The 9,728-nt window shown below is 48.7% G+C and overlaps 1 protein-coding gene across 1 annotated transcript; it reads right to left on the reverse strand.

The window, feature by feature from the left end:
- Positions 1-4,862: 4,862 nt before the first annotated feature.
- Positions 4,863-6,921, reverse strand: LOC125524726 (WAT1-related protein At1g09380-like). Its single transcript, XM_048689766.1, has 5 exons — positions 6,864-6,921; positions 5,850-6,219; positions 5,606-5,764; positions 5,335-5,486; positions 4,863-5,234 (listed from the first exon to the last, which is right to left on the reverse strand). The coding sequence occupies exons 2-5, from the start codon at positions 6,210-6,212 to the stop codon at positions 5,030-5,032; spliced, it is 879 nt and encodes a 292-aa protein (XP_048545723.1). The 5' UTR covers positions 6,213-6,219; positions 6,864-6,921; the 3' UTR covers positions 4,863-5,029.
- Between the last annotated feature and the right edge of the window lie 2,807 nt (positions 6,922-9,728).

Raw genomic sequence — 9,728 nt, forward strand, 5'->3', positions numbered from 1 at the left:
AGATCCGCACTAGAGTGGTATGGTAATCCTGTTCTGGAGGTTATGTACTAGACCATGACGAACCTACAACTATGAAGAAGCGATGGTGAGCCCAGATTCCGCAAAATGGCTTGAGGCCATGAAATCTGAGATGGGATCCATATATGAGAACAAAGTGTGGACTTTGGTTGACTTGCCCGATGATCGGCAAGCCATTGAGAATAATGGATCTTCAAGAAGAAGACTGACGCTGATGGTAATGTTACTGTCTATAAAGCTCGACTTGTTGCAAAAGGTTTTCAACAAGTTCAAGGGATTGACTACGATGAGACCTTCTCACCCGTAGCGATGCTTAAGTCTGTCTGAATTATGTTAGCAATTACCGCATTTTATGATTATGAAATTTGGCAAATGGATGTCAAAACTGCATTCCTAAATGGATTTCTGGAAGAAGAGTTGTATATGATGCAACCGGAAGGTTTTGTCGATCCAAAGGGAGCTAACAAAGTGTGCAAGCTACAATGATCCATTTATGGACTGGTGCAAGCCTCTCGGAGTTGGAATAAACGTTTTGATAGTGTGATCAAAGCATATGGTTTTATACAGACTTTTTGAGAAGTCTGTATTTACAAGAAAGTGAGTGGGAGCTCGGTAGCATTTCTGATATTATATGTGGATGACATATTGTTGATTGGAAATGATATAGAATTTCTGGATAGCATAAAAGGATATTTGAATAAGAGTTTTTCAATGAAGGACCTCGGTGAAGCTGCTTATATATTGGGCATCAAGATCTATAAAGATAGATCGAGACGCTTAATTGGACTTTCACAAAGCACATACCTTGACAAAGTTTTGAAGAAGTTCAAAATGGATCAAGCAAAGAAAGGGTTCTTGCCTGTGTTACAAGGTGTGAAGTTGAGTAAGACTCAATGCCCGACCACTGCAGAAGATAGAGAGAAAATGAAAGATGTTCCCTATGCTTCAGCCATAGGCTCTATCATGTATGCAATGTTGTGTACCAGACCTGATGTGTGCCTTGCTATTAGTTTAGTAGGGAGGTACCAAAGTAATCCAGGAGTGGATCACTGGACAGCGGTCAAGAACATCTTGAAATACCTGAAAAGGACGAAGGATATGTTTCTCGTTTATGGAGGTGACAAAGAGATCGTCGTAAATGGTTATGTCAACGCAAACTTTGACACTGATCCGGACGATTCTAAATCGCAAACCGAATACGTGTTTTTATTGAACGGAGGAGCTGTCAGTTGGTGCAGTTCTAAACAAAACGTCGTAGCAGGATCTACATGTGAAGCAGAGTACATAGCTGCTTCGGAAGCAGCAAATGAAGGAGTCTGGATGAAGGAGTTCATATCCGATCTAGGTGTCATACCTAGTGCATCAGGTCCAATGAAAATCTTTTGTGACAATACTTGTGCAATTTCTTTGGCAAAGGAATCCAGATTTCACAAGAGAACCAAGCACATCAAGAGACGCTTCAACTCCATCCGGAATCAAGTCTAGGTGGGAGACATAGAGACTTGCAAGATACATACGGATCTGAATGTTGCGGACCCGTTGACTAAGCCTCTTCCACGAGCAAAACATGATCAGCACCAAGGCTCCATGGGTGTTAGAATCATTACTGTGTAATCTAGATTATTGACTCTAGTTCAAGTGGGAGACTGAAGGAAATATGCCCTAGAGGCAATAATAAAGTTATTATTTATTTCCTTATATCATGATAAAAGTTTATTATTCATGCTAGAATTGTATTAACCGGAAACATGATACATGTGTGAATACATAGACAAACAGAGTGTCACTAGTATGCCTCTACTTGACTAGCTCGTTGATCAAAGATGGTTATATTTCCTAACCATAGACAACGAGTTGTCATTTGATTAACGGGATCACATCATTAGGAGAATGATGTGATTGACTTGACCCATTCCGTTAGCTTAGCACTTGATCGTTTAGTATGTTTCTATTGATTTCTTCATGACTTATACATGTTCCTGTGACTATGAGATTATGCAACTCCCGTTTACCGGAGGAACACTTTGTGTGCTACCAAACGTCACAACGTAACTAGGTGATTATAAAGGTGCTCTACAGGTGTCTCCGAAGGTACTTGTTGGGTTGGCGTATTTCGCGATTAGGATTTGTCAATCCGATTGTCGGAGAGGTATCTCTGGGCCCACTCGCTAATACACATCACTTAAGCCTTGCAAGCATTGCAACTAATGAGTTAGTTGCGGGATGATGTATTACGGAACGAGTAAAGAGACTTGCCGATAATGAGATTGAACTAGGTATTGAGATACCGACGATCGAATCTCGGGCAAGTAACATACCGATGACAAAGGGAACAACGTATGTTGTTATGCGGTTTGACCGATAAAGATCTTCGTAGAATATGTAGGAACCAATATGAGCATCCAGGTTCCGCTATTGGTTATTGACCGGAGACGTGTCTCGGTCATGTCTATATAGTTCTCGAACCCGTAGAGTCCGCACGCTTAAAATTCGATGACGGTTATATTATGAGTTTACGTGTTTTGATGTACCGAAGGTAGTTTGGAGTCCCAGATGTGATCAAGGACATGACGAGGAGTCTCGGAATGGTCGAGACGTAAAGATCGATATATTGGACGACTATATTTGGATACCGGAATGGTTCCGGGTGAGATCGGGATAATACCGGAGCACCGGGAGGTTATCGGAACCCCCTGGGAGGTATATGGGCCTTAATGGGCTTTAGTGAAAAGGAGAAAAAAGGAGCAAGGGAGGGCCCAACCAAGCCCAATCCGAATTGGGAAGGGGGCCGGCTCCCCTTTCCTTCCTCCCTCCTTCCTCTTCCTTCCCTCTCCCTCTCCAAATAGGAAAAGGAGGAGTCCTACTCCCGGTGGGAGTAGGACTCCCCCCTTGGGCGCGCCTCCTTCCCTTGGCCGGCCCTCTCCTCCCCCCCCCTTTATATACGGAGGAGAGGGGCACCCCATAAACACAACAATTGATCTCTTGGATCTTTTAGCCGTGTGCGGTGCTCCTCTCCACCATAGTCCACCTCGATAATATCGTAGCGGTGCTTAGGCGAAGCCCCGTGACGGTAGAACATCAACATCATCACCACGCCGTTGTGCTAACGGAACTCTCCCTCAAAGCTCGGCTGGATCTGAGTTCGAGGGACGTCATCAAGTTGTACGTGTGCAGAACTCGGAGGTGCCGTGCGTTCGGTACTTGATCGGTCGGATCGTGAAGACGTACGACTACATCAACCGCGCTGTGCTAACGCTTCCGCTTTCGGTCTACGAGGGTATGTGGACACACTCTCCCCTCTCGTTGCTATGCATCACCATGATCTTGCGTGTGCGTAGGAATTTTTTGAAATTACTACGTCCCCCAACACCCGCCGCCTTCGTTGATGATGATGCCGGCCGAGCGGGGTCTCCGTTCCGGGCTCGGCCTTGATGCCGAACACCGCCGGAGAGCCGGAGGAGTGGGAAGAGGAGTGGGAGGAGGAGCGGGACGAGGACGACGAGCCGGAGACAAACCTCCTGGGGATCCATTGCCCGGCACCGCGGCGGGGGACCGGGGCGGCGGCCGGGTATGTGAGCGGCGGGTTATTGCCGCCCTCGAGGTGCGTGAGAACCTCGCGGAGCGTCCGGCAGGGGGCGGGCCACCACAGGCGTCGCCCCTCGCTGTTCCACCGGCACCCCGTTGGTGGAGGCGAGGCGTTGCTCCTGACGGCGCTAGAAGTACGCCGCCCACGCCTCATGGTTGTCGGCGGCGTACTGCGGGGAGGCGCGCTGCTCCTCGGTCAGTGACGACCAAACGCGGTTGACCTCGCCGGCGAAGTAGTCGGGGCGCGCGCCGACGTTCGGCAGGGGGGAATGGGGACGCGTCCGGCGCTGAGTCTCCATCCTGTCGGCCTAGCGCGCATGTCTGGAGGTGCTGGGATGTTGGCCTCGAAAAGCAGGTGCGCCTCCCACGCTTGCAGCGAGCGGCGGCCGAAGCCGTTGGCCGCTGCTCCGTCGCCGGGGAACCACTCGCACATTGTCACGGGTGAGGATGGGAGAGAGAGAGAGAGAGAGGCAGAGAGCACGACGTCTTTGGCCAGCGGTGGTGGCGGCCGGGGGGGGGGGGGGGGGGGGGGGGGGGGGGGGGCAGGGAGGGGACGCTTTTATAGCCGCTGGGGAGGCGTGTGTACGCGTCGCGGGGAGTGAGGCGTCGCCGCGCCACCCGTGAAGAGCCGCCCCATGGTGAGGAATCAGTGGAAGGCTGACCGGCGGCAGCCTTGGCATTGATTGCCCGCGGGAAACCGAGGCGTTCTGAGGACGACGAGGCGAGTGTCGTTGACTCGTCGGGCCCGCGGCTCCTTAGCGCAAAAACCGTTTCGCCCAGCGCGCCGGGTTCGGCTTGGGTCCGCCAGCGCCAAATTCGGCCCGAGCCGGTGAAAATTGGGCTTCTGAAAGCGCGGCTGGGCCGATTGTTATGCGCCTGCGCGAAAAAATCTCCTAGAGAAAACGTATTGGGAGCGCGGCTGGAGATGCTCTAAAATATTTTTCTATATTTTCCTGGACAACAACCAGGACTCCGTGAGGATGCTCATATGACGGCTGTAGATAACCAATCAATAGATTTGATTGTCAATTTGCATAGTTTTTTAACAATTAACATAGAGGCTCGTATGATGCCCTCCAATTAGTATAAGTTTGTTCTTGATTTATTGCTTTGAACTTCTTCTTTTGGAAAAGGAGGATTACCCCCGGTCTATTGCTTTGAACTTCTATATGTTTAAAGATCCTTCTGAGAGGGCGCCGTTATTTCTTGGCGGTAATACCTCCCCGCGTCAAGAGACACTGTTGTAATTTGCACTTCTCTTTGCACTTGCTAAAACAAGGTGGCGCACACTTAATGGATCGGAGTGATGGATTCATAAGATAAGTGAAACAAGCTAATTATGTGGTTTTGTTTGTTCAATACTCCAAGAAGTCATAAACTCAGGCCATGACACGAGTTAAGACTGCACCGCAAATCTCGTGCCATGCTACGGTTGGCCCGTCGCCTCATGACGATCAGCAGCCGGGCATGGCCGCGAGACCGCCGCGCCATCGACGGCCCCATTGCTCGCTTCGCCGCCGCCGATTTTCTTCTCCTCGTCGTCTTCCGTGGTTTCCGTGGCGACGATGTCCCTTCCCTTGCCCCAGAGCACCGTGTACAGACCCACGACTATGAACACGGCGCCGATCATGCTGGTTGAAGGCAGCACAAACCACCAAACGATACGAGCAATCAGTATCCGGGTCGCCAAATTTTGAAGGATGCATCGATGGATCGATCGATCACCCGTACCTGCCGACGCGTATCTTCTCGCCGAGGATGCCCCACCCGACGACGGCGACGATGATGAGCATCATGGGGCTGAACATGGACACGAAGACCGGCCCGCGCACCTGGATGCACCACGACATCACCGCGATCACCATCCCTGACGCCACCACCCCCTGCGTATATACATATATTTATGTACATGTTCAGTTCCAGTTACACCACAGCACACTGAACAAACCAATTCACATCGTGTCTAATGATCTGGACAATGGAGAGAATGTGATCTTATTACCGCGTAGAGCGAGCCAATGAGCCTGATGTCGAACCCGAGCGCCCACGCCGAGAGCCTGTGCTCCGCGGCCACCGCGATGACGCCGCACTGGACGCTGGCCATGGACGCCATCAGCACCGTGGTCGTATACGGGGACGCGTAGGTGTTGGACATCTTCTTCTGCCACCACCGCCAAAACGATCGATCCATCACCTTAACTTGTACACGCAAACCAGCAGATTGCTCGTACGTATGTACTACATACCTGAATGATGAACCAGACGGCCCACGCGACATTGGAGGCGATGACCAGGGCGGCTCCGAGGGCGGCGGTGTGCCCGCCGGCGTGGGCCGCGGCCTCGGCGGTCATGGTGCGCTGGACGTACGGCCAGTGGATCGGGGAGGCCAGGGTCCTGACGAGGGGGCCCCTGTAGAAGGTCATCAGCATGGAGCCGACCACGCAGAGGGCCGTGCCGGCCACCTTGGCCTTCCCGGCGAGCGCCGCCACGGGCTCCATCTTGAGCGCGGCCGCCAGCGCGAAGGTCACCGCCGGGAGGGTGTTGTTCAGCGCGGACGCCACGGTCGGGCGGCTGTACTTTAGGCCCACGAAGTAGAACACCTGGTTCATCGTCGCACTGCCACATACCCACCAAAGTGTGTACAGATAGATAATCAGATTCAGACTAATATTGTCAGTTGGCTTTTGCTATTGCTTACAATACAAAATTAACACCAATTTACATTTGGAAGACCATACCTATGGCTACTAGCAAATCGTGTTTTGTCCTATATGTAAACTGTGTCGTTTGTATACCTTTTTTTTAGGTGAAAACCTTTTTACATTCTTAATAATATTTCAAATCTTAAATTCATAATTATGGATGCATATATTTAGGAATTTGGTACTCCCTCCGGTCCAAATTAATTGGCGCACCTTAGTACAACTTTAGTCCAAATTAATCGGCACACCTTAGTATTATTTTAGTACAACTTGATATCTGTAACTCGATTCAAAAAGCAAGGTCCCACAAATATCTCAGTCTCTGGACTAAAATATTGGGCTTTGCGTAACTTCTCTAAAAGAAGTGTCTCATTAGTTCAATCAGGACTAAAATGTATTTATTATTTCTAATAAACTAAGAATGCTTGGAGGAAAATGCTTTTTGTTGACAAATGAATTTAAAATAAAATACAAAAATCAATTGTAAATCTAGTAATAAGCCATTGGTAAGATATATAAAAATTTGTAATCAGGTGCAAAAGGGAAAAAAGATCATACCCAACAACGGAGCATACAAAAATTTGTAATAGTGTCTTCTTGCTAATTGAGGCCCAAGTTTTCCTGCATCCATAATCATATGAAATCATATTGCGTAAGAACAGTGAGGTAATTAATTCATTGATGATACTAGATATGGATGGGCCACTCATGTAGGAAGGATATATTCACTCATAGTTGAATGCATAATACTAGCAGCTATTCACATAAATACTCCTTTTCCAAACTAAATGTAGTAATAAGTAGAAAATGTGTATTATCTAAAAAATGTGGTACTACTCCGTACCATTGGATTTGCATTCAATAAATGTTTCCAACTATATTTTTTTATGAACATAACACACGATTTCTGGACCAGAGTAAGTATTGTCTATTACATGTAGTATGCCAAATTAATGCAAAAAACTCGACAATATTAAATACAGGATTTTCTTAGACAAATTACTTAGCCAGGAAGACATCACATTGTAAATCCATGGCCAAAAAAATTACAAGAACCCGTAGTTGCGTACATTACATCTTAGATCAAGAAGTCATCCGAAAACAAGAAAGTTCCTTTATGAAAGGTGGACTCATCTCCTTCTAAATAAAACACAGATTTGCAGAACGCCTTGTGCTTTAGTGCGTAACATATATAGCCATCAAGAAATCAGAAATGTTTATAGAAGAAAAAATTAAATCATACCGTTCGAAAAAGAAAGCAAAGGGAGCAAGGAAGACAGCCCCAAGAAGATTTCGGTAGGTGATGAGCACGTAAGGGCTCATGCCGGACGCCATGGTGAGCTTTGACAACACATTCAGACCAGCAAGACCCAGTTGCACCAGGATCATACCAACGACAGGCAAATAATTGCCAACACTCCCCATATCTAGCTATCCAGTACGAACGTACCCCCTCGATCTGCAGCCCTCTGCTTAAAGGTATTGGTATTCTTGAGATAAAGAGAGGGGTGCAGGGGTACGATTGAGGACTCAGGAGAAGCTGTATAATGTGGCATATATAGAGGGGTATATATAACTAGTGGTTCAGCTGTAGTGTGGTTTCAAAATGGAAGTATTCTTAATTCACGCTGAAATCATGCAGCTATCCTGCAGATATTCGTACGTATCTCCCGGGGTAAAGCGTCCGTGTTGATTAGGTGCTTTGTTTACCGGCTCATCCATTGGTGTGGAGTATGAACTTGCACAAACCACTGCATGTATCCTGGCACCGTTGCTACTGCTAATTAATGCAATAAAAAAGGAAGGAAAATAGCAAGAGAGTGCCCTTAGGATAAGGATCTTGAATTCGAAGGAGATAAGCACTAGCTGTCCTTTTTTTTTCCGTGCCTCGAGCTGTCATCCTGCTATTACTATCATGTAATGTCAACTAGACATATTGATGACATGATATAGCATTTACTGAGAAAAAGATATGAGTATCATACTCCCTCCGTTTCTAAATATAAGTCATTTTTTTAAATTTCAATAAGGACTATATACGGATGTATATAGACGAATTTTAGAGCATAGATTCACCCATTTTGCTCCGTATGTAGTCCGTATTGAAATCTCAAAAAAATACTTATACTTACGAACGAAGTAAGTATCAAATATTGTATCATAATAAATGAGGTTACATTATATAAGATAATAAATGAATTCATCTAAAATACTCTATGACTAGCCTTATATTTGGTAGATACATTCTCCTCCTTCCTAAGAAAACTGGGCAAGATAGATTATGGGCAGATAGGAAAGTACAGCTGTGACGCCCTGAGACCATTGCGTCAGGTGTTTTTCAGTTATTCGCTGTCGTTGCCATGTCATTTGCTTGCGTGTTGCATTTTTGCCATGTCATCATGTGCATTGCATCATCATGTTTTAAAAACTTGCATCCATCCCGGTCTCCCCGTTCTTTTCGTTGCCCGTTCTGAGCCCAGACACACTTGCACGCACCCGCGGCACGTCCGATATATTATTTTATAAGTGACCAGAAAATGTTCCCGGAATGGGTTGAAAGTTGGCATGCGGTCTTGTTATGTTGTAGGTAGGCCGCCTGCCAAGTTTCATCGCATTCGGAGTCCGTTTGACGCCCCAACGGATAACTATAGCGGCAGTATAGCCGGTCTATCGTCGGACGTCTCCGGTCTCCAGAAACGGTTGATGGGCTGCACTTCCGTCTCTCTCCTCTCAGCCCAACCCACTCTCTACAGCCCACCTAACCCACCTAAACCCCTCCTCTCGAAAGGAACCGTCGGATTGCGATCGGGTGCTCCGAAACGCTCAAAAAATCCCCCCAACCCTAAACCTGCCTATTTAAACCACCTCACCTTCCAAATCTGGCAGCCTAGCCTTCCCCTACCTCTAGCCTCCCACCTCTGCCTCGTTTTCCATGCACAGCCGCTCTGCCGCCGCCACTTGGCCTCCTCCCGTGCCGCCACCTCGCCGTCGCCACTTGGCGAGCCCCCATTGGCCTGCGCCGCCGCAACCACCGCTCCTAGCCATCCAAGGTGCGCCACATGGCCTCTCTGCCCGGCTCCCACCATCCCGCACCGCCAGGCCCGCGCCAGGCCCGCCCGGGGCCCAATCTGGGCTCCGAGGCACGCACCGCACCGCCCCTGCTCCCCGAGCTCCAGATTGGGAGAGGGAGATCCCGATCCGAGCTCCTCCGCCGCTCTGCCCCGTCACCCCGCGGGCCTCGCCGGACTTGCTCCCGCCGGCGACCACCAGGCCGGACCCCGCCACCTTGCTCCTACTTCCCTGGCTGTCTCCTTCTCCTCCCTCCTCTCACGTCTCCCTCTCTCCTGTTCTACAGGAGCCGCCGCCGCCATGGATGAGCGTGAGCCGAGCTTGCCGTCGACGGATCTCCACCACCGCCGCCGG

This window comes from Triticum urartu, chromosome 7, assembly GCF_003073215.2.
Source record: "Triticum urartu cultivar G1812 chromosome 7, Tu2.1, whole genome shotgun sequence".
NCBI classification, from domain to species: domain Eukaryota; kingdom Viridiplantae; phylum Streptophyta; class Magnoliopsida; order Poales; family Poaceae; genus Triticum; species Triticum urartu.

Excerpts from the sequence above, each read along its gene's own strand:
- LOC125524726 (XM_048689766.1), bottom strand. The coding sequence starts at position 6,212 with ATGAACCAGGTGTTCTACTTCGTGGGCCTAAAGTACAGCCGCCCGACC. Across the intron at positions 5,765-5,849 it reads CCGTCTGGTTCATCATTCAG|AAGAAGATGTCCAACACCTA; the intron begins GTATGTAGTACA and ends CGGTGGTGGCAG. Across the intron at positions 5,487-5,605 it reads TCATTGGCTCGCTCTACGCG|GGGGTGGTGGCGTCAGGGAT; the intron begins GTAATAAGATCA and ends GTATATACGCAG.